The sequence below is a fragment of the Camellia sinensis genome, chromosome 13 (assembly GCF_055761805.1).
Source record: "Camellia sinensis isolate YWXY chromosome 13, ASM5576180v1, whole genome shotgun sequence".
Classification (NCBI taxonomy): domain Eukaryota; kingdom Viridiplantae; phylum Streptophyta; class Magnoliopsida; order Ericales; family Theaceae; genus Camellia; species Camellia sinensis.
In genome coordinates this window covers 14,761,605-14,787,325 of record NC_138973.1, presented here as the reverse complement: position 1 = coordinate 14,787,325, position 25,721 = coordinate 14,761,605, and the positions used below count along the sequence as shown (strand labels likewise).

The 25,721-nt window shown below is 35.6% G+C and overlaps 1 protein-coding gene and 1 long non-coding RNA gene across 4 annotated transcripts; one reads left to right on the top strand and one right to left on the bottom strand.

Moving 5' to 3' along the window:
* The first annotated feature begins 3,725 nt into the window (after positions 1-3,725).
* LOC114264919 (rust resistance kinase Lr10) lies at positions 3,726-17,446 on the top strand. Of its 3 annotated transcripts, XM_082901570.1 has the most exons (5): positions 3,726-4,115; positions 6,358-6,534; positions 7,276-8,385; positions 8,464-8,743; positions 17,108-17,446. In XM_082901570.1, exons 2-5 carry the CDS (start codon positions 6,411-6,413, stop codon positions 17,229-17,231), a joined length of 1,638 nt encoding a protein of 545 aa, XP_082757696.1. In that variant the 5' UTR covers positions 3,726-4,115; positions 6,358-6,410; the 3' UTR covers positions 17,232-17,446. The 3 variants fall into 3 exon arrangements, with proteins under 3 accessions (XP_082757696.1, XP_082757695.1, XP_082757697.1); XM_082901569.1 differs by having other exon boundaries at positions 3,731-4,115; positions 7,276-8,743; XM_082901571.1 differs by having other exon boundaries at positions 3,739-4,115; positions 7,276-8,790.
* A 1,999-nt stretch (positions 17,447-19,445) lies between these two features.
* Positions 19,446-21,771, bottom strand: LOC145806527 (uncharacterized). The gene is made up of 2 exons (XR_014349845.1): positions 21,540-21,771; positions 19,446-19,682 (listed from the first exon to the last, which is right to left on the bottom strand). It is a non-coding gene; the product is annotated as an uncharacterized LOC145806527 (long non-coding RNA).
* Positions 21,772-25,721: the final 3,950 nt, after the last annotated feature.

The following is a 25,721-nucleotide window of genomic DNA, read 5'->3' as shown; positions in this document are numbered from 1 at the left end:
TCCATCCACCATTCCTTGGGATTGCCCACCAAGTTTGCTTCAGAGACTACTGCAGCAAGATTGATGTTTGCCACTCCATCGGAAAGATAAAAATCCTCGACTATGTTGGCTTGTGTTGGCTTTTTACTTGAACTTCCTTCGTCCTTGCGAACGTGACAATTCTTAGCACGATTTGATCACTTTATTGATTTTTCTATTAGATCCTTGTTTAGGACCATTGCCATCATACTTCCGCTTCTTATTGTTGAATTTTGACCCATGTTCATGTTCCACAACATTTGCTTTAGCCTGCATGACATGGTTTCCTAACTTCTTGTCAGAACCACGGTTGTCATCCTCAATTCTGAGTCACACAATCAGTTCCTCCAATTTCATCTCCTTGCGCTTATGCTTCAAACAATTTTTGAATTCTTTCCAAGATGGTGGCAATTTTTCAATGATTGCCGCTACTTGGAAAGATTTACTGAGAACCATCCATTCTGCATGTATGTCATGAAGAATTAATTAGAGATCTTGAACCTGGCTAATAACCGTCTTGGAATCTATCATTTTAAAATCCAGAAAACGGCCGACAACAAATTTCTTTGTACCGGCGTCCTCTGTCTTATACTTATGATCTAGAGATTCCCACAGTTCTTTAGCAGTGCTTTTGACATTATACACATTGTAAAGTGTATTGTCCAATCCATTGAGGATATAATTCCGACACAGAAAATCACCATGCTTCCATGCATCGACTATGGCAACCACTTGCCAGTCAGTTTCTCCCTCATTCAGTTCTGGTGCCTTTTCATGAGTAAAGCGAGCCAAATTCAATGTCATAAGATAAAACATCATTTTTTGTTGCCATCTTTTAAAATCATTGCCATTGAATTTTCCTGGCTTCTCCTCATGATTTACCGGTACTGCTAGAGTCATCACTGGCACAACAGGTGTGGGGGTTGGAATAGTAACAGTCCCAGTACTGTTTATTTTTGTTGTCATAATTCTGACGAAATAAAAATAATACACCAATCACAAATTTGTAAACAAAAGAAATTACACACAAAATATACAAAAAAAAAAAAATTGTAACAAAATTCCAATGATAAACAGTATATTACTACTATGTTATCAAAGAAATCATTAAACAGTATATGACTACTATTTAAGAAATTAAGCAGTATATAACTACTATTTCCCGAAACAAGATATTTGTCTATCTTACACAATTAAATAAAAATAAAAAATCTACTTTAAGATTGTTATACCCACAAAGGTGTGTGTATGTGTGTAAATTAAATGTATAAATTAAAATAAACAATAAAATAAAATAATTCAGAAAATAATTATATAAATTATTTCCCGAATTAAATGCTTACAGAAAATAATGTCGTGGCTTGTGTTGGACACAATCTCCTTAAAGTAGATTTCGTCATCGCTCCGGTGTTTTGAGTTATACTGGCGTCTACTTCCCAGGATGCAACGACTAACACTTGATTTTACAGCACTTTAAAATCAAGTCCGGCGAACCAAAACTTTGTTGAAACTCTCTCTTTATTTTCCTAAATTAAATGCATAATAAGTACAGAAAATAGGAAAACGGAAAGCGGAGAAGAGAGAAGAAAATCTGAGGGGAAAATGTATGTTCTGAATTGCTGGAAGGCAAGCCTTAAATAGGAGAATTTGTGGCTTTTCCGAACAGGTATAAAACCTGTTCGGAGAGATTGGATAAGCACTAGACAGATTTGAATCTGTCCAAACAGTTTTAATTTGAAGGTGCCGTTTGGTAACACTTACATTTTCAGTTTTCTGTTTGTATTTACAAAAATTTTAAAAACTCAAATAAAAACTTGTTTGGTAAAATTTTTGATTTATAAATCAGTGATCTCAGTTTATAAATTTGGCCAAAAAATGAAAACACAAAAAATGTGTTTCCATTTTGAGTTTTCAGTTTTTTTTTTTTTTTTTACCACGTAACACTAGCCACCACCCGCCACCATTTTCCACCACCGTTTTCCGCCACTACCACCCACCACCCACCCCCCACCACCACCTGCCACCCACCTGCCACCACCACCCACCACCAGCTACTACCCACCTGCTACCCACTCGCTACCACCACCCACCCCTCGCCACCACCACCACCACCACCACCCACCACCCACCCACCTGCCATTCACCCGCCACCACCCACCTGCCACCCACTCGCTACCACCACCCACCCCTCGCCACCACCACCACCACTACCACCACCCACCACCCACTTGCCATTCACCCACCACCACCCACCGCCCGCCACCTACTTGCCACCACCACTCACCACCCACCTGCCATTACCAGCCACCCACCACCACCACCCACCTACCACCTACCTGCCACCACCACCCACTACCACCACCATCACCTACCACCCACCCGCCACCCACCTGTCACTACCACCCACACCACCACCACCCACTTGCTACCACCGACCACCCGCCACCATTACCCACCCACCCGCCACCACCACCAGCCGCCACCCACCTGCCACCACCACCCACCACCACCACCCACACCCACTCGCTACCACCTACCACCTGCCACTGTCACCCACCCACCCACCCACCCACCCACCATTACCACCCACCACCCACTTGCCATCCGTCACCCACCTGCCACCACCACCCGCCAACTACCACCACCACCCACTCGCTACCACCCACCACCCGCCACTGTCACCCACCCACCTATCACCACCACCCGCCACCTACTCGCCACCACCTACCCGCCACCCACCTGCCACCACCACCCACTCACTACCACCCGCCACCGTCACCCACCCACCCACCATCACCACCCACCCGCCACCAGCTACCCACCATCCACCGTCACCATTTTTCACCACCGTCTTCCACCGCCACTTACCACCCCTTGCCATTTCTTACTCATTTTTATATTTTTAAATTTTTTTAAACATTTTGCCAATTACCAAACGCGTTTGTAGTTTATGTTTTTCAAAAAATAAACAAAAACCAGTTTATAAATTTTTTGTAAATATAAAATGAAAACGTAAACGTTACCAAACACACCCGAAATGAACAGGTATGAAAGAAAAAATTCTGGACCAATTTATTTGATTTTTGAAACCAGAAATAAAATAAATAAATAATGTTTTTTACCCAAAAAGTTAAGTATTGTGCCGGACAAACCCAGCCTAACCTCACACCACGCACTCATGCCCAAGCCTAGCTCGACCGACTAGACGGACGGCAGTGTGCGTGGTTTTAGTTTTGGGTCCAATGGGTCTAGCCCACTTCACCCAACCCAACCTCACACCATGCACCCGTGCCCAAGCCCAGCCCGACCGACCAGACAGACGGCGGCTGCGGCGCATGGTTTTAGTTTTGGGTCCAATGAGTCTAGCCCACTTCATCCATAACCTCACCCTTCCACAAACTTGAGTACCCCTTGGGGCCCATCCCCAGTATCCCAAGCTAAGGTATATAAACCCATTCAAAATCTCAAGCCTTTCTAATGTGGCACAAGCATATTTTACAAATGTGTAGGAAACCCACCAAAAAACTAATTCCACAAATCCGAAAATGCGCGTTGAATTCTCATTCATCCGGAAATGGTTTTGAACAACCAAAAACACGAATTTATTCACTATGCGGCATTAAACATAAACCCAATTAGAAATGTTAAAAATAAAACTTGGGTCTCACCTTAATTAATAATGCTCAAAGTTGGTAAAAAATAATGAATTTCTAAAGCCATTTTCCAACATAAACAACCAAAGAAAAAAAAAAACAAATAACGCGTTTTCCTTGTGCATGTAACAAACAAACAAACATTTCCAGAAAAACCAATAAACAAACAAGATATCAGCCAAAGAAACCGAAAAGTCTTGGGTGGCACCAGCCAGCGCCGACTGTCGCTCCTTGTGCATGGATAGACTTCTGAACTTATGGTCTTCTTCGCTGAAATTTCCTCTCATCTTCTTAGTATTCGCCCTCTCTCATTTGTATTTAGTTATCAGTTTAGCCAAGGATAAAGGGAAGAAAGAAAAAAACAGAAAAAAGGCAAAGTTTCTGCATTTGGTGGTGAAAGCAGAGTTCTCAAACCCCAAGTGTACACTTTCTGGCTTGTTATTGGTATGTGAATTTCTTAATTAAGCTCTCAATAGAAAATATACAAAAAATTAGAAAAATGATTTTCAAAATCTCGGTGAATTAAAAAGTTTGACAAAAAGAGAACATAATAAAACAGTAGAATATAGCTCCCATTTTTGTCCACTAATATTAGAGATTAAGAACCCATACACAGAACTATTAAGAAAAACTATATCTGGCCTAGATTCAATTTTTGTATTGTGGAATCCATGCACACTTAGAATAGATCTGTATCATACAATGCACATATATATATATATATATATATATATATATTTTTTTTTGTTATTTTTCTGTCTAAATTCTCAGTCTCCAACATGCTCTTATTTGTTTTGTGACCTTTTTATACTATGTGTACTTTATCATATTGTGCAATTGAGAGAAGATTTAGAACATGTTAGGGAATTTTGGAAAAAATAAATCTGAATTCTTGATATTCATATTGTGCGGAGATCTTCGAAAAAGTTCAATTACACCAAAATAATTTATGGTTTTGACTATATAGAAAAAGAATTATACGAATATATACAAATTCAAATCAAATCACAACTTCACAAAAGATAACAAACTCCAGAGTATCTCTTATTTGACCGTTGGTATGTGATCATTTTGCCCAATTAAGCTTTCAAAATAACTAAACTTCTAATTAATGATAGGGGATATGGTAATTCTACAGATAATTAGAGCAAAATTTTCCATTGACTTATAATTAGTTTCACCATTTCGTATTTGTCCAAATAAAATTTCCATGAACAATCAAAACTGTGAAGGGTGGTTTTGCAATATTCCTTTGTCCCAAACAGAATTTGATCCTCACTTCGGTGCCTGAAACAAGAAACACTCCAGTCAGGGATGCCGGAATTAGCACTTCAACAGTTAAGTCAAATTTTAGATGAAAGGAGAGGTTAGATATTTTGGGAATCAATTAAGTTTGGGTGAATGTGCATACCTTTATTCTTCTAATTCTCTTCCTTACATACGGAACTTGTGTATATATTTCTTTACGTAAATTGAGTTTTTCATCATTACTACAATGTCATGCCCATGTCCCTATTGCACCTCTGAAAAGGGACAGCTTAGGCCCACTTCGATTGGGATAGTCATGCCGAACTAACATTTGTAGTCGGCATGAATGCTCTTTAATTGTTGGCAATTGTTTCTTGACATGTCACCTAATAGATCACTCGGCGTCGTACCTTCAATCCAGTGGGCTTGGTCAAGTATAGGCCTAATTGGGCCATCAGTGTTGGACTTATGCTCTGTTGGCCAAATGTATAATTTTCATACTCGGCTCCCACAAACACATGTGCATGATAAATGTCAAAGCTCATCAGACATATGGACCCAAGAAATCAAAGAGTCATGTTGTCTTTGCTTTCCTTCAATGTTGGTTTGGCTAAATTTTCAAGTGTTATCTATTCTAACTAGACATGGACGGAATTAAGATTTTATTTTCAGGAGCCAAACATGAAGATATATATATATATATATATATTAACGGTCCGCACACGCAATGTGTATGCAATTCAAAAAAAGATAATAGTATAAGAATAATGACAAAGAAGAATGTATACATAGTATGAGTTGTTCAAGTGGTAATTGTCTTCTTTGTCAAACACGAGATCATGATTTTGAGTCTCATCCTATTCTTAATATAATTTTTTTCATAAGTACCGACTATTACGTAATGATTAGTTTAGTGATTTTTTATTATTTAAGAAAAGACACGTAAAAAAAATAGAAAGAATTATTATTTTTATAGATAGTCAAAGTATAACAGGAGAAACAAAATAGTTTGAAAAAATTGCAAATCAATTGAAACTTTACAAAATATTTTCAAATTTATGAAAGAGTTTATAGCTTTAATTATTAAAGTTGATAAAATTTACTATTAATTTAAAATTATTTTTAAAACTTATGTTGATATGTAATTTTTCCAAATAGTTTATAATGACTTTGATAATAATCAAAATAGAGATAATGATTTGATAATAACTTTTCTCAGTATGATAATTCGTAACTTTTTAATATTCATAGTATAATAGTTTATAGCATCATCACAATAGTTCATAAATGATTTTTTTTAATGATTTTTTCTACCATAGTATAACCACAATAATTAATAATTAACATCACAAAAAATTAATTTTTTTTATTTTAAAAAATGATGTATATCATAGCCTTCCTAATATATTTATGCGATGCCAATGACATAACCATACAGCTAAAGGGGTGCCAAGCCTATAAATTGGGAAGTTTTTGTTATTTTAGAGGGACATGGAAATGTCTACAGAGATTAATGCCCTGGGCCCTGGCGTGTCGGCGGAAATTCCGCCTACTCTACCCCCAATGATGTCTACAAATTCCGCCTACTCTCCGGCCATCTGGGCATATCTTGCAGGTAAGTTCGTTCATGAAGTAGAAACTGTAAAAAAATAAACTATGGTAATATAGAAAAACATATATATAATTTTTATTTTATTTTATTTTATTTTCAATTTATAGGCGCAATAGTGCTTGTGGTAGTATTTCTAGTCATTGTGGTTTGCGCCAGAATAGCGAGAAACGCAATGCAATTGTTTAGTTTTTGGAAAATATTTTTAAAAAAATTCTATTTTTTTGTTTTTCGTATTTTTTTTTAATTTTTACTGAATTTTTTTTAGTATTTTAAGGAATTTTTAAAATTTTTAAACACACCTAACATAAATACACTTAAAAAGTATAATTTTTGAAAAAAAAAAATCTTAAAAAAATTCACTAAATACCACAAATATAAAAAAAATAAGAAAATTCAGTATATTTTTCATATTTTTGTGTATATATTAATTTTTAAAAATATTTTTCACAAATTCTTTACTTTTGAGATACATATAAATAAGATACATCCAAAAAAATTTAAAAAAAAATGTTTAAAATTTTAAAAATATTCACTAAAAACAAAAAAACACGAAAAATAAAATATTTAATTTTTAAAAAACTAAATTCAAAAAACTGAAACCAATCACACTAAATTGTTTCAAAATTACAAGCAGCAGTGGCTCCACCACCTACCTTAAATGTGGTTTGCGCCAGAATAGCGAGAAAAACAATATGATTTACTTCACTACTCATTTCCATTTATTTTATTTTTTTTCTTTTACAGGCATAGCAGTCGGTTTGGTAGTACTTGTAATCATCGTTAAGATCTTTGTGACTTGTGTAAAGACGACAACAAGAGCAATTGTTTCATATCTACAAGCAAGTGTTGCTATCTCTTCGACTTGTGCAAAGATGATAACAAGAGCAATTGTTTCATATCTACCAGCAAGTGTTGCTCTCTCTTTGACTTGTGCAAAGATGATAACAAGAGCAATTGTTTCATGTGTTGCTATCTCTTTGACTTGTGCAAAGATGACAACAAGAGCAATTGTTTCATATCTACCAGCAAGTGTTGCTCTCTCTTTGACCTGTGCAAAGATGATAACAAGAGCAATTGTTTCATGTGTTGCTATCTCTTTGACTTGTGCAAAGATGACAACAAGAGCAATTGTTTCATATCCAAGAGTTGCCCCTCCACCACCACCGACGTTGAATGAGGTTCGAGTTTGGGACATCGATGTGCCAACAATGGAGAGGTTCCTCGAAGAATTGGCGAAGGAGAAACCGGTTAGATATACAGCCGAACAGCTATGTAGTTTCACAAGTAATTACGCTACAAAGTTGGGTTCTGGAGGTTTTGGGACAGTTTACAAGGGTCAATTTCCAAATGGAGTTAAGATCGCGGTCAAGGTCATCAATAGGAGCTCGGATAGAGCAGCTGAGCAACAGTTCATGGCAGAGGTGAGTACTATTGGAAGAACATATCATATAAATCTAGTCCGACTATACGGTTTTTGCTACGATCACATAATGAGCGCATTAGTGTACGAGTACATGGAAAATGGATCACTAGATAAATACCTTTTCAGCGATACACAAGTGATTGAATGGGAGAAGTTGCATGAAATTGCAATTGGGACAGCAAAAGGTATCGCTTACTTGCACGAAGAGTGTCAACAGAGGATCATTCACTACGACATAAAGCCCGGTAATGTTCTATTAGATGCCAATTTTTCCCCCAAAGTTGCTGATTTCGGGCTGGCAAAGCTTTGCAGTAGAGACAACACACATGTGTCTTCCGCAGGATATAGAGGGACTCCTGGTTACTTAGCCCCAGAGTTATTTCTTCTCAAGAACTATCCCAGTACACACAAATGTGATGTTTACAGTTTTGGTATGCTTTTGTTTGAGATAGTAGGGAGGAAGAGGAATACCATCATAGCTGGGACTGATAGCATTGATTTTTTTCCAGAACATGTATGGGATGAGTTTGAGAAAGGCGAGTTGGGAGCAATGACATTGTCATGTGGAATCGAAGAGAATAACAGAGAAAAAGCAGAGAAAATGGCAATGGTGGCTTTGTGGTGTGTTCAAGACTCTCCCAAAGAAAGGCCGCTGATGAGTGTTGTAGTGAAAATGTTGGAGGGAGAAGTGGAGGTGAAGGCACCTCCTAAACCATTCCGTTATATGTATGCAAGCAGTGAAGGAAGTAATACACATTGGTACGAGGACACCACTCCCATCATGGCTAGGTACGAGGTACAAATGTCCAGTTCAAGCTAAAGAATGAGAATCCTTTGTAAGTCTTTAATAATGATTTATAAGACGCAATATTAATGTATCTAATTTGTGGGAAAGTCTTTAGTATATTTTGTTAAAAAATGTATGGTACATAAAAAATCAATGGCTAAAATTGAGTCACATCATTAAAAGTGACCTGTTAAACAGGTCACTTTTTATAGTTATGAGCCAAAATCATATTTCTTCATAACTATAATTAAATTGATCATAACTTAGTCATAACCACATCTCATAACCAACACCATTTTGTTCATAACTAATATCACATATTCCATAATCACATCTCATAACCAACACTATTTTGTTCATAACTAATATCACATATTTCATAACCATAATCACATATCTCATAACCACATCTCATAACCAACCCCTTTGAGTCATAACCAACATCACATATCTCATAACCAACACATTTTTTTTCATAACCAACATCACATATCTCATAACTACTAGTCACATATCTTATAACTAACACCATTTTGCTCATAACCACGCCACTTTAATCATAACCAATATCACATATTTCATAACTATTAATCACATATCTCATAACTATTACCCACATGAATCATAACCACATCTCATAACCAATCCCTTTGAGTCATAGCCAATATCATATATCTCATAATCACTAGTCACATATCTCATAACTAACAACCATTTTGCTCATAATCACACCACTTTAATCATAACCAATATCTCATATCTTATAACCACTAACACATATAGCATAACCAAACACACTTTGACACCACTTTACTCATAACCAAAATCACATATTTTATAATCACTAATCAAATATCTCATAAACATTACCCACATATCTCATAACTAACATCACATATATCATAACTACTAATTACATATCTCATAACCACACCACTTTGATCATAACTGTTAGGTTTTTATTCTTGGCAACCCCGTTTGACAAAACTCCTTTCAGTTGTATTTCTTTTCGCACTTTTATTTCAGTGAGGCTATGAGTGTTTAGATGCGAATCCAACCCGAATTGTGCCATTAAGAGAAGTTTGTGATGCTAATGCTGTCAAGATTGCCACTTCGCTGATTATGACGGGGATCGAGCTGCCCGGTCAGCTCGCGGGGGGTCCAGGGGGCAGCGCCCCTTGGCGGGTCCGGGGCTGCGCCACGGCGGGGTCGAGGGGCAGCGCCCCCGAAGCAAAATGCAAAAATGCATTCAAAGTTGCCTGTTCGATCATGTTATATGTTATATTTTTCCCAATTTTTCCAGTTTTGGCCTTCCCGCTCGAGCGGGGAAAGGGACGCTCGAGCGGGGATTGGAAGCTCTCAGCATCTCTGCAGTCGCCTGTAAAAATACTGGAAGGTGTGATTTTACGCTCGAGCGGATGCTCCTACGCTCGAGCGCATCTCAGTTTGTTCGCACGCAGTTTTTGGTCAGTCCGCTCGAGCGGGCTGTGTTGAGCTCGAGCGGAGATCGCGGATCCAGATTTCCAGATTTGATTAAAGAGTTGGTTTTCTTCCCAATCTAGGATTACTTTTGGTTCTCTATAAATACTTGGTTTTCTCTCAAACCTAGGGTGATGATTGAACTTCTCCAGATCTTATTTTTGGATCTTAAGGTTTATATCTGGAGAGATTTTGCTAGTTTTCTTTGATGTTTTTATTGAGTATTCAACTCATGATCTAAAGAGAGTACATCAAAGGTTTGTTTGTTATACACAAAAGAGAGAGTTATTCTTCAGTTGTGGATTCTGAAGAATTAGAGCCTGAAGCTTTGGTGGAATCCGGAGTGGCTCATCAGAAAGACAATTCCGTGGTGAAGATGGGGTTGGAAGAGGCACATAGAGGTTGGTTCAATTAGGCGTTGTGGATTCGCTAGGTAATTGAGAGTATACCTGTGTAATTCCTTTAAATCTTCTTAGTGGATTGTTCTTGTGGCTGTTGCCCGTGGTTTTTTTTATCACAGTTGGAGGTGTCCAATTGTGGTTTTTTCCACGTTAAATCGTTGTGTCTCTTTGTCTTGATTGTTTGATTGGGATTGTTATATTCTGCTTAAAATTGATACATAGTCACAAATCAACATCTAGGGGATTTCTAGATTTTTCAATTGGTATCAGAGCAGGTCGTTCTATGTTTTTTTTTAAAAAAATTCTTTTAGAACGAGATCTTGTTTGATTTGTGATAATGGATACAATTCGTGAAGGAAATTCTATGGTTCGACCACCCCTACTTGACGGATCCAATTATTCTTTTTGGAAAGCTCGGATGAGATCTTTTTTAAAATCTATTGATGAAAAAGTTTGGCAATCCGTCATGAATGGGTGGACTGAACCAACAATTATCATTGATGGAGTTACAATCCCCAAACCAATTGATAAGTGGGACACAACTGATTACCAAAATAGTAGCTGGAATAGTAAAGCTATCAATTCTCTCTTTTGCGCTGTCACACCTGAAGAATTTAGTCGTATTTGTAATTGTGAAGTCGCAAAAGAGGCTTGGGATATCTTACAAACTATTCATGAGGGCACTCCTTCTGTGAAACGTTCAAAACTTCAAAGGCTCACATCTAGTTTCGAAAACCTTTCAATGAAAGATAGTGAGACCTTTGATGAATTTTATGCGAAGTTGAGTGACATTGTAAATTCCAGCTTCAATTTAGGTGAAAAAATTCCAGAATCCAAAATTGTGGGAAAAACCCGATCGGTTCCAACCAAAAGTTACGGCTATTGAGGAGGCTCAAGATGTTGACAACCTCAAGCTGGATCAGTTGGTTGGAAATCTCCAAACTTATGAGGCACACAGGAATTTCAAAAAGAAACAAAAAGATATTGCTTTTAGTAGTGCTCATAAAGTGGAAGAGGATTCTGATGAGGATTGCGAGATAGATTCCAAGATTATGGCTGCTTTTGTTAAACAATTTAAAAAATCTTTTTTGAAAAAGAATCCTAATCTTTTGGAATCTACTCATTCTCATAAATCTAAAGGCAAAGATAAACTCAAAATTAGCCCTATAGCCAAGAAGGAGAAAGGAAAGATACAAGGGAACTCTGAAAGCGTCCAATGCTATGAATGCCAAGGATTTGGCCACTTTGCTTTAGAATGCCCCACTCGTTTGAGGAAGAAGAAAGCCCTCGCCGTCACTAGGGATGATGAATCAGAATCTGATGACGATGACAGTGACAACGAAGATCAAGGCGAAGAGGGACATAAGCAATTTCTTGCTTTCATGGCGGCTTCTGAAGCTGAAGGACAAACAGATTCTCCGAAGATGTCAGTTGAGAATATCACTGATGATGAATCCTTAGAGAGTGATCATGAAGAGCTTGAGCAAGCTTATGAAAAGTTGTATCAGGAGTCTCTTAAGTTATTCAAATTGAATGACAAACTCACAAAGAAACTCAAAGCATGTGAATGTGAGAATGTCAAACTTAAGAAGGAGATTTCCAAGGCTAGGATCAATGCCATCAAGATAGTTGATGATCAACAAGTTCTTTGTGCAAAACTGTTAACTTGTGAGACAGAGAGGAATGAGCTACTACAAACCCATGCCATGTATGAAGAAAAGATTGAATCTCTCGAGATGTCACAAGTTGCTTTGGAAGAACTAATGATCAAGAAAGAGGAAGAACTCAAGTGTGCTATGGCTACCATTGGTCTTTGGAACAGAGGATCAAAGACTTTGAAGGATATCATTGGATCTCAACAAATGAGTTGTGACAAGAGTGGCATTGGCTTTGGTGGTAAGAAAGATCAAAAACAGAGTGCTTCAACATCTCATGATACAAGAACTCAAGGAAAGGGGGGACAAAAGATTCAACAAGAGGAAAGACTTCTCAAACTCCCTAGAGTTGGTAAGGTAAAAGAAAAGAAGGTACACCCTGTTTTTGTTTGTCATCATTGTGGTATGCATGGTCATATTCGCCCTTATTGTTATAAGTTGCATGGGAGAGTGTCTCAAAAGGGTAGGAATTCGAATACTTTTTGGACTAGGAGACAACCTTACATGTCCAGGCAGAATACCAAGATTCATGAGGGTGTTCACAATGCCACGACATTTACCAAGACCGCTAGACCTAATTTTGTTAAGATCAAAAAGATTTGGGTGAGGAAACTTGACTTGTGTTAATTTGTTTATTTGTTTTAGCTTTTGGGTTTTTTGTGTCTTGTTTTTAATGAAAAAAAAATGTGTGGTTGTTCATTTTTTTGTCTTGCTTTATTTTAGAAAAAAAAAAAAAAAAAAAAAAAAAAAAAAAAACACCAAAAAGATTTTCTTAGTATGGTTTTGCAAGCTTGAAATTTTTGAGTGGTCCTTGGTGCATATTGGAATTGATGAGAATATCCATTACATGTTAATATATGTGTGCTTTCTGTGGTCATTACTCATTTTGGAGTGTGTGTTTTTTGATTAGTATGTCTCATTCTGTACACACTCTTGGATTAGCAAATTTTGGAGTCTTCCGCCTTAGTGATTATTTTTTTTATGGACTTCTGGCATTGGTCTTTTGCATTTCTAGAGGAATTGACCTATACTAGCATATCATGGGTGATGTTGAGTCTCTTAACCACCTACCATCTTTTTGCACCTCCACGGCTTTTCCCTTAATTCTTTGCAGTCTAGCCATGAGGAAAAGGCTACCTCAGAGTCACCAACCAGGCCATCCTTATTATTTCCATGCTTCTCTGGTTTGGTTTCCATACTCTTGAGCGTGTCAGCCACCAATGATTGTGCAAAAGAAAAAGAAAAAAAAAAGAAAAAGAAAAAGAAAGAGAAAGAGAAGAAGACAAAATATTCAAAAGAAAGAAAAAAAATGTGCAAAAGAAAGAAAGAAAAAAAAAAGGAAAAGATTCATTGATTGAGGGGGAGCCTCCGCCTTTACTCACCAAATACCCCTTGATTCCTAGTGGTTTGACTTTCCTTTGTCGTGCTTAAGATTCTCTTGTCGGAGGTCCAGCTTTCATATCACTACTAGGATTCAATCTAATGTTTGTCGAACTCCAAGAGTCACACACACACTTTTTATCATGGGATCTATGCTTTTCACATAATGCATCACTTTCTTTCATGAGGAATTTTCTACAGACTGTGCACTTTGTGTTTTCTTGTAATGGTGCTTCTTGGATAATCTTATGTGTTTTAAGGTACTAATCTGAAATTCCTTGCTTGCTCCACCATATTTTTTTGTCGTTTTCTTCTTGTTCACTGTTTTTAGTGTTTGTGGTTGCTTTTAGTGAGGGGGAGTTTGGTTCATCTTGATATGGGTTGGTAATGGAGTTTGGTTTATTATTGCAAGAGTTTGTTAGCATGAACACTTTGATATGATTTGGTAAGGGAGATTGGCTATATGTTTTGCATGTTGCTATGCACTATTTGCCCTTCTTGTATGTTCATGATATTTATATCGTCATATCATTGCTTGTGTGGTTTATGATCTTGCTTTTGTTATTTGAGAGTTGTTTTTCATGAGTCTTAATTTTCATCTATTCATGTTTTCCATCTCATGTTTCAAGATAATCGTATTATAGGTCTATTGCTTTTTCATATACTCTTGTGGGACTAATAGTTGTTTTGGAGATTGTGGCACTAATGACTGTTTTGCAGATCATGACCTTGAGAAAGAAGTTGGCTTTTGTTGGATGTAATGGGTTGGGGTGATTAGGATTTTATTTGTTAGATGTGTTTTGTCACGGCATTGCCAAAGGGGGAGATTGTTAGGTTTTTATTCTTGGCAACCCCGTTTGACAAAACTCCTTTCAGTTGTATTTCTTTTCGCACTTTTATTTCAGTGAGGCTATGAGTGTTTAGATGCGAATCCAACCCGAATTGTGCCATTCAGAGAAGTTTGTGATGCTAATGCTGTCAAGATTGCCACTTCGCTGATTATGACGGGGATCGAGCTGCCCGGTCAGCTCGCGGGGGGTCCAGGGGGCAGCGCCCCTTGGCGGGTCCGGGGCTGCACCACGGCGGGGTCGAGGGGCAGCGCCCCCGAAGCAAAATGCAAAAATGCATTCAAAGTTGCCTGTTCGATCATGTTATATGTTATATTTTTCCCAGTTTTTCCAGTTTTGGCCTTCCCGCTCGAGCGGGGAAAGGGACGCTCGAGCGGGGATTGGAAGCTCTCAGCATCTCTGCAGTCGCCTGTAAAAATACTGGAAGGTGTGATTTTACGCTCGAGCGGATGCTCCTACGCTCGAGCGCATCTCAGTTTGTTCGCACGCAGTTTTTGGTCAGTCCGCTCGAGCGGGCTGTGTTGAGCTCGAGCGGAGATCGCGGATCCAGATTTCCAGATTTGATTAAAGAGTTGGTTTTCTTCCCAATCTAGGATTACTTTTGGTTCTCTATAAATACTTGGTTTTCTCTCAAACCTAGGGTGATGATTGAACTTCTCCAGATCTTATTTTTGGATCTTAAGGTTTATATCTGGAGAGATTTTGCTAGTTTTCTTTGATGTTTTTATTGAGTATTCAACTCATGATCTAAAGAGAGTACATCAAAGGTTTGTTTGTTATACACAAAAGAGAGAGTTATTCTTCAGTTGTGGATTCTGAAGAATTAGAGCCTGAAGCTTTGGTGGAATCCGGAGTGGCTCATCAGAAAGACAATTCCGTGGTGAAGATGGGGTTGGAAGAGGCACATAGAGGTTGGTTCAATTAGGCGTTGTGGATTCGCTAGGTAATTGAGAGTATACCTGTGTAATTCCTTTAAATCTTCTTAGTGGATTGTTCTTGTGGCTGTTGCCCGTGGTTTTTTTTATCACAGTTGGAGGTGTCCAATTGTGGTTTTTTCCACGTTAAATCGTTGTGTCTCTTTGTCTTGATTGTTTGATTGGGATTGTTATATTCTGCTTAAAATTGATACATAGTCACAAATCAACATCTAGGGGATTTCTAGATTTTTCAATAACTAACATTACATATCTCATAACCACTAATCGCATATCTCATAACTAAACACCCTTTGACTTATAACTACACCACTCTGCTCATAACCAAAATCACATATCTAATAATCGCTAATCATATATCTCATAACATTTACCTACTTATGTCATAACCACATCTCATAACCAACACCATTTGCCTCATAACCAATATCCACATATATCATAACCATTAATCACATATCTCATAACCACTACCAACATATAGGGGTGTAAATTTGGTCCATGAGCTCGCGGCACACCCCAAGTCCAGCCGCACCCTGGGTGGGCCCAACCAAGCCTGAGCTTGAGTCTGAGCCTAAGCCCAACCTAAGACCCTAGGCTATGTGTTCTAGAGCCCAGCCTAACTCTGGTGTGTTATGGAGTGTGACCCATCTCGTGAGCTCGACCCGAATTTTTTTCCCCATCTGGCCCGACCCAACCCTAACGGCTCCCTGCCCCTTGTTAGTGCAACGGTCAAAAATTTAAAAATAAAATAAAATTTGAAACAGTCATATGATCGTTTATTCCACCAACAACTAATTTTATTTTTTTATATTTATATATATATATATATATAAATTAACCCCTTCATCCCAAGTCCTATAAATACCACCCCCCTCTCATTTTATTTCTGACAAACAAATTTGTCTCTCAAACTCTCATCATCTCTAAACTCTCAACTCTCTCAATTAATTTTGAAGTGTCATCCCTAAGTGACAATTGCAATTGATCACCTTTCTCTATTTTAGATTTATTTTTAGTCATTAAATATAATAGAAATAGTAATATACAAACGACATACTTTTTAAAATATCTATATACACTTATAGACATATATATATATATATATATATATATAATTTAACTAAATTTAATAAAAAATACGTTGAAAAAAATTATCTATGATGTGATTTTATTTTATTCTACTAAATAAATTTTCTCCTAAATTTTTTTCCCAACTTTTCTTCATTTTTTTTTTCTTGATTTGTCCTAGTTGTTCCTGAGCTCTCTCTATTTCTTATTTAGACTTCTCTATTTCGCTCAAATTATCGAACGACCATTGTTGATAATTCTTCCTCACTGGATTCTTCCTCTCTCTACTCCTGTGTCTCTGCAATAGATCATTGAACTCATCGCTACTCTCTTTGTCTATTTCAACACTATTCACTCTGGTGATATTTCTCTATCTAGTAAATGCATCTATCTCGAAACTCTAGCTCTTTCACATTAATATGTCATACATGCAGAAACCTTGGCCGTAGTTATGATTTAAAGGTTTTGTTATCATCAATATGTACATGTGTTATAGAACTGTTGAAAAATGAATATTACGCATTTTGTTGTTCTGTTCTGCTATCTCAGTCCTCTTCGTCCCTCAAGCATCTGTCTCATTCTTTACTGTCATTGAAGATATCTCCGATGTTCTTTATCAGAAACGAAAGCACCTTTGACGTCATTTTCACAGGTGATAAGCCCGTTCAGTCTCTCTTTCTCATATTCCCTTTCCTCTCGCTCTACAGCTAATCTTCTCTAACTCTCATTTTCTGTTCCATGGCTTTAAGTCGTTGATTAAATTATTTAATGATTGTCATCACATTTTGTTTTTTTTTTTTTTGTATTATGAGAGATCCCGATTGGTGATTCTAAGATTTTTAGTGATTTGCTTAGTCATTTTATGATAATTGTTATGAAACCTTGTTACTTGATTACAATATTTGTGGTTTATAAAAAATTTGTATATTTTTGCTACATCAATTAGTTGTGTTGTTGCGTATTATGTAATTGATGTTATAAAATTTTTTGGGTTGGTTATGATATTTGTGATTTGTAAAAATTTTGATTATTTTTATTATGACAATTAGTAGTGCAGTTACGCATTTTGTAGTTGATGCTATTAAATTTTGTAAGTTGGTTATGACATTTGTGGTTTTTAAAATTTTTAGATGTTTTTGTTACACCAATTAGTGGATAGTTACATGATTTTTGGTTAATGTTACAAAATTTTGGGAATTAGTTATGACATTTGTGATTTTCTATAATTTTAAACAATTTTGTTACGCCAATTAGTGATGGAATTATGTATTTTGTGTTTTATATTACAAAACTTTGTAACTTCATTATGATATTTGTGGTTTCTAAAATTTTAAATATTTTTTTTACGCCAATTAATGGTATGATTATACATTTTGTAGTTGATGAGTAAAATAGTGTTTTTTTATTAATTTTACTTAATAAAAATAGATAAAGGATTTATATTAAAAATTAAAAAAAATTAAGTATAAATTGTTTTAATTTTGTTTTTTATAATGATCATTACATAATTTTAGCCCTATGTTCTCCAAAAATTTGGAACAAACATCCAAATTTTGTCAAATTCAAAATTCCCTCATTAATTGTTTTTGACAAATCCCTAGACCCTTTCTTTAGCCCAAACAAGAGAGAGAGAGAGAGAGAGAGAGGGGGAGAGAGGGTAATTTCTGGACTTGGGATGTGATGCGAGCCCGTAGGCCAAATTTGCACCCCTATATGTGAGTAATGATTATGAGATATGTGATTAGTGATTATGATATAGGTGATGTTGGTTATGAGGCAAATGGTGTTGGTTATGAGATGTGGTTATGACATAAGTGGGTAAAGGTTATGAGATATATGATTAGTGACTATTAGATATGTGATTTTGGTTATGAGCAGAGTGATGTAGTTATAAGTCAAAGGGTGTTTGGTTATGAGATATGTGATTAGTGGTTATGAAATATGTAATTTTGTTTATGATCAAAGTGGTATGGTTATGAGATATGTGATTAGTAATTATGATATATGTGATGTTGGTTATGAGATATGTGGGTAATAGTTATGAGATATTTGATTAGTGATTATAAAATATGTGATTTTGGTCATGAGCAAAGTTGTGTCAAAGGGTGTTTGGTTATATTATATGTGTTACTGGTTATGATCAAAGTGGTGTAGTTATGAGCAAAAGAGTTGTTAGTTATGAGATATATGGCTAGTGATTATGAGATATGTGATATTGGTTATGACTCAAAAGGGTTGGCTATAAGATGTGGTTATGATTCATGTGGGTAATAGTTATGAGATATGTGATAAATAATTTTGAGATATGTGATATTGGCTATGAACAAAGTGGTGTGGTTATGAGCAAAATGGTGTTAGTTATGAGATATGTGACTGATGGTTATAAGATATGCCATGTTGGTTATGAAAAAAATATGTTGGTTATGAGATATGTGACTAGTGGTTATGAGATATGTGATGTTGGGACCCTGGACTCGTTTGATTTCCTTTGCCCTGTTTTTGGTAACCGGTTATACAGGTTGCCAGTTCAAAATTAAATTATTAAAATAATTTAGTTATGTGATAGTTATGAGATAATATGGTATGTATAAATAACTAAATATAACTAAATTATGAGTTAATATGATAATGATTATAATCTATATGATATTAGTTATAATATAAAATCACATATCCTCGTAACTGATGTATGGTACATCCAAATGTACCATAAAATGCTTGACTTTTTTTATTTTTTATTTTTAATTTATGTATTTTATAGTTTATTTATGGAAGGAGATTAGTGTTATTTATCCTTAATCGTTTTTATTTACCGCTTGAGTTGCACAAAAATATTAGGTAAAATAAGGTCCTTTCTGTCACGGCCCGTATTTTATTACTCGAATAACATTATCAATATTCATTAATCAAGTCCATTTACAAATGTCAATTCATCTTTTGATAAAATGATAAATAATTAAATATACATATTCCTTCTCGTGATACAACAATGACATTTTCATACAAATAAAAGAAATACCCTAAGGCTTACAATAAACGAGAGGACACTACTTTTTAAAAAAAAAAATAGCACTCAGCCAAACAAACAAATAAAGTAGTACAATCTATCACTACATTACGCTCATGAAATGGTAAAATCCATTGTTCAATCTTCAAATTCGAAAAGCATTCCCTATACACATGTACAGGCAGGGGGTGAACAACCACTAGCTCACCAAACAATCTCATATTAAAATATTAGAAGATATCCAGGTGCAAAGGTACTCATACATATACGTGAAATCATATCATGTCAAACCATATGATTTTATTATATAATCTTTTAAATCCAATTTATTTAATTAACCACAACTAGTTAATTTAAATAAATAAGCATGCCCCAAATGCAACATGACATCCTTTTTCAATTCATTCAATTACCAATTTGTCAATTGAATCAAATAATTAAACAATTCATAATGACATTTAACAAAGCATCAAATACATTTTATACAGTCCTATGAGATTAATGCATATGCCATGTCATGCTCAAAATATTTTTTTCATCTTTTGAAAATCTTGTGCACAATGCCAATTTGAAAACACATAAATCCAACGATTTCAATAAAATTTCAAGGTGGTAAACACGACTCAGATAATTCCTAGGCTGGTGTCTGCAAGTGGGCATATTGAGCACTACCAAATCCTCACTTTACCGGTCTCTCACCGAAAGGGCGGTGGTACCTCCTCCGCTCGTATTTTCAGTCTTTCATCCCGGACACTCCGGCCAACTTAACCAACATCAAACTACACCCCCTATCCGGACTTACCAACATATTTACACAAAACAAATCAAAATGATTTTTGTTTCACTAAAAACAATTCATTTCTCAAAATAATAGTTTTCAAGTGCAATACGAAACCCATAATAACAATGAAATGACATGAAAATGCAATATGTAGCAATACATTAGAATAGTTCCAATTTCAATTCCACTACACAATGCTCCATTGTGATCAAATTCCATATCTCTATCAATGTAATATCATAATACAATTTCAAGAGGTAATCCAACAATATCCACATTCATATAGTCTCCACAAGTTAATCAACATTCCTAATTTAGTCCTTTCAAGACAATTCTATAACATACTATATATCAAACTTTCAAAGTTCCAACATTTCTCATCCTTCCAAGAAATCCCTCATTAAATGCAACATGATAAATTTCCACCGATAGCCAAAATAATTACCTCTAATGTATTAATTAAAAGATAACAATATGGATGTACAATCCAACATATAACCATAACTTGAAATCTCCCATGATTCCCAACATTTAGAAACAATCCATATTTCAACATAACCATTTTTCATGTCAAGCTACTCAAAGAGGTAATATTCTTCCCAAATTCTCTACCAATAACAATTTCACCACTTTTTTTTTCTAAAATTACCCAACCAACATGATATTTACATCAAATGTTATGAAATATGTCCAAGAGTAACATTTTCAAAGTTATGAGTTCAAAAGCCCACATTTCATATTTTTATTTTCACAAAAGGGAACACAACTAAATCATCAACATATCATGTTTCATAAAATATCATGAATGCCACACTTTTAAAGTTTTTAATCCCAAAACAACTCAATAATCCCAACTTAACAATTTACACAATATTCCTCAATATCAATTTATTTTTCTCAAAAATAAATTCCAAAATCAAAGATAAAAAAATATTTCAACTTTATATTTCTCAAAATAATTCATCTAATCATAATATGATGTAAATACAATCATACAACCTTTAAATTTTATTTTCGAATTTTTTTTTTTACAAAATTAACAACACAAAATGATTTTTCCAAAATCAATCTCAAAATGCCAACATTCTTAACATTTCAACATAATTTTTCTTCCAAAAATTATCAAACAAAAATCTGAATATTATATATATATGTATATATATAATACCTCTTAAAATGACATATTTTCTCAAAATAACCCTAACATAGCTTTAATGTAAAAATATGAAGAAAGTTCCTACTTCAAATATGAAGAAAAGTAAATTTGAAAAAGCAAACTTTGCCTGATCATAAATCCGAGACCACCATTGCGAAAATCATGACAAGTTCTCTGACTTTCATTTACAATACTTTTGCAAAATCTCACTCTAAAGACTCTTATTTCAAACTCAAAGGTTGAGCCAACAATGAAGGAATAGGGAAAGAGAGAGAGACGGACAGAGAAGAAAGAGAGCAAAAGTTGTCTACTCAGGAAAGGGGAAAAAAAAAAGCAAAATGAAGTAGAAGGAAAGAAGAGATATGGAGAAAGGACGTGGGGAACAACCCCCACGTGGGTTAGCTTCCCTAGATAATCATCAAATCTAACATCACCTAATCTAATACAAAATATATGACAATAATATCTTTAAAATTTTGTACATAAATTATATAATGATATAATTTTATTTCACCACAAAATATAACATTCTGTACATCATAAAATATAATCTTTTACTCACTATAAAATATACACTAATTTTTCACCGTATGGTACACACCATAAATTTAACTTTCAAATATATATTATAATCTTATATAATAAATAATAACAACTCTCAATGTGATCACTACCAATCACATAATTAAAATAGACTAAACAGTTAAACATAAGCCATTAAACAAACTCAAATAAAATTGAATTTAAGTCATGGGTCTTAAATTAAATTCTCACCCATAAGCCAAATATAGCCCAATTACATACCAAAATAAACTTAACAAACTTTATCTCAAGTCATGGTCTAAACATTCAAAATTTAATAACAAAAATCTGGTATGAATTAAACTGAACACTAATCAGTCCACGAATTTTCATAAAATAAATATTCATCATTAAATTCTGAAATTTTTATCCAACATGCTAGACTCATATGGAAACAACATATAAAAATATCATAATTTTCTGAGATCAGGAACTATTTTTAAAAAATACAAAATCGAACTGTTTTCGCACAGAATTTACACAGCAGTCAATATATGAAAATTTGCTCAATTAAATTATGCACTGATTATTTAAAAAAAAGAAATTATGGGTCATTACACTTTCAAATTGTTATTATGCGTAGACAAGGACATGTAGGAGTTTAATCTTAAGGAGGCAAATGTATATATTTCTCTAATGAAATTTTTATTGAATCCTATTATTACTATATTAGGAGCGTTGATTCATGTGTTAACAGGGATTTTATGGGAATTTCATTGAAAAAGTAAAATTTATTTGCTATTTTTTCAAAAAAAAATTGTGATAAACATGTAAAATTGAATATCAATTTCTATCAATGCAATGCAAAAAATATCACAAAACTATATCATCACATATATTTATTCAAAAATATATAATCAATAGGATATGTGACTAGATAACTTACTACAAAATTATCATGTATCATGTTTTCACCAACATTTGGCACACATTAAAAATTGTTGACAACTTTTTAAATTGGAGATGTTTAAGAATATCAATCCCATAATTTTGTAATTAAAATTTAAAATGCAGCTTTCTTGCTTTGTGAAGTCATTGGGATAACATTTATTTATAAGTTTGCAAATATTATCAATTTTGAAAGACGTAAATAACTATCATTGGGATATGTAACAAAGCTATAAAAAAAAAATATATATATATATATATAACTATCACATTCTATGTAGTTCAATTTTTACAAATAACTTCAATTCTTACTAAAGAAGAAGAATAAAATAAAGAATCTGTGGGGATATATTTTCTGAGTACCAACACGTGGCAAGGTGACGCCGATGTGTCAGCCGAGGTACCACGTGTCCTGGTCATGACGCCGAGGTGATCTCAGCAAGGCCGAGGTTATCTCCGAAGATATCGGAATCCGAGATAAGTGGATAAGGGACAAGAGTCCTAGAATGTAGTTCAAGGGACAAGAGTCCTATAAAAATATATATATATATATATATAACTATCACATTCTATGTAGTTCAATTTTTACAAATAACTTCAATTCTTACTAAAGAAGAAGAATAAAATAAAGAATCTGTGGGGATATATTTTCTGAGTACCAACACGTGGCAAGGTGACGCCGATGTGTCAGCCGAGGTACCACGTGTCCTGGTCATGACGCCGAGGTGATCTCAGCAAGGCCGAGGTTATCTCCGAAGATATCGGAATCCGAGATAAGTGGATAAGGGACAAGAGTCCTAGAATGAAAAAGGAACTCAACCTGGATGAGGGACAAGAGTCCTAGAATGAGAGAAGACTTCAGTTTGTATTAAGATAAGACTCTTAGAGAGTTTATCCTAATCTTACTGGAAGTCCAAGATTAGCAGTAATCCTGAGTCCATAGAAGTTAGGCTTCTATTGGGACTAGGTTTATGTTGGCTATAAAAGAGAGGCACCCCCATGGGTCTAAGGTATGCTTTTGATACTCAAGCTTGTGAGTTTAGTACTTGATTTATCTTTGAGAGATATACTAACTTGATCGTCAGAGTGCCCCCAGGTGGTCGAAACCACCGCAGGATTCTTATATTTCTATTGCAGGTCAGTCAGGTGCCATCTATTCTTCTAGTGCTCTCCAGCTGGTTACTAAGCGGGCAGTGTGGTCGGAAAATCACCCACACAATTTGGCGCCGTCTGTGGGAATCGAACGAAGAATAGATGGCCAATGACGGACAGAAGGATCAGACTGGAGACAACGCTCCTACTGGGAATGGGAGATCTATCAAACTCGACGTTGAAGGGGACAATAGCAACACAGAAACTTGTGACCAGAGTCACGGAGTGAAAGACACCGGCCAGGAAGGTGACGCACCAAAGACAACAGATCGAAGCGGATACTACAACAAAGATGACCTCCAGGTATGGAAGGATAGATACCTGCGGAGGAACGAAGACCCTTCTAGAGGGGATGCAAAGTCAGGGGGCATGAGCGCTCCCAAGGAGATAACATTCAAGTATAGAAGAACTCATCCTGAGTGAGTAGATCCCGGATTCCAGATCCTGGATCCTGGATCCGAAAAGACATGATCTCAGCCTAAACAAGTAGGCCCGAAAAGACGAGAGCTCAACCTAAGTGAGCAAATCCCGGATTCTAGATCCCGGATCGTAGAAGACATGATCTCAGCCTAGATGAGTAGGTCCGAGAAAAGAAGAGCTCAACCTGAGTGAGCAGATCCAAGATTCCAAAAGATAAGATCTCGGCACCTGAGTCCGAGAAGAGAAGAGCACAATGAGAAGATCTCAGATCCCAAAAGATAAAAAGAAAACATACAAGGTCAGACTGCAGTTAGCCAGGTTAAAGACCTTTTATAAGGTCCACAAAAGAGCATATGAAAGCCATGCAGGGGGCAGAGAGAAGAAGAATGCGTTTACCACTTGTTGAAATTTGTAGCAATTTACAAGTTGGTTAAACTGATATTATGCTTAACGCTTATTGAAATTTGTAGCAATTTACAAGTTGAAGTTAAGCTGAGATGGTTCCTTATCTTCACTTGTTGAAATTTGTAGCAATTTACAAGTTGAAGTTAAGCCAAGATGGTTCCTTATCTTCACTTGTTGAAATTTGTAGCAATTTACAAGTTGAAGTTAAGCTGAGATGGTTCCTTATCTTCACTTGTTAAAATTTGTAGCAATTTACAAGTTGAAGTTAAGCCCAGATGATGTTTAACCGAAGTTAAGCCGAGATGAAGTTAAACCGAGATGATGCTTAACCGAAGTTAAGCCGAGATGATGCTTAACCGAAGTTAAGCCAAAGATGATGTTTAACCGAAGTTAAACTAAGGTAATGTTTAACCAAAGTTAAACCGAGATGATGCTTAATCGAAGTTAGGCCGAGATGATATTTAACCGAAGTTAAGCCCAGATGATGCTCAACCGAAGTTAAGCCGAGATGATGTTTAACCGAAGTTAAGCCAAGATTACTGTTTCTCTTCGCTTGTTTAAATTCGTAGCAATTTACGAGTTGAAGCAAAACCGAGGTTATTGCTTAAACACTTGTAGCAATCTATAGGTTGGTTAAACCAAAGAAGATGCTTAACACTTGCTGAAATTTGTAGCAATTTACAAGATAACGTTAAGCCGACATATGATCATCTGTTGAAATTTGCAACAATTTACAGGTTGCGAAAAAAGCTAAGTATGTTGTTTAAACACTTGTTGAAATTCGTAGCAATTTACAAATAGATTATTGTTTAACACTTGT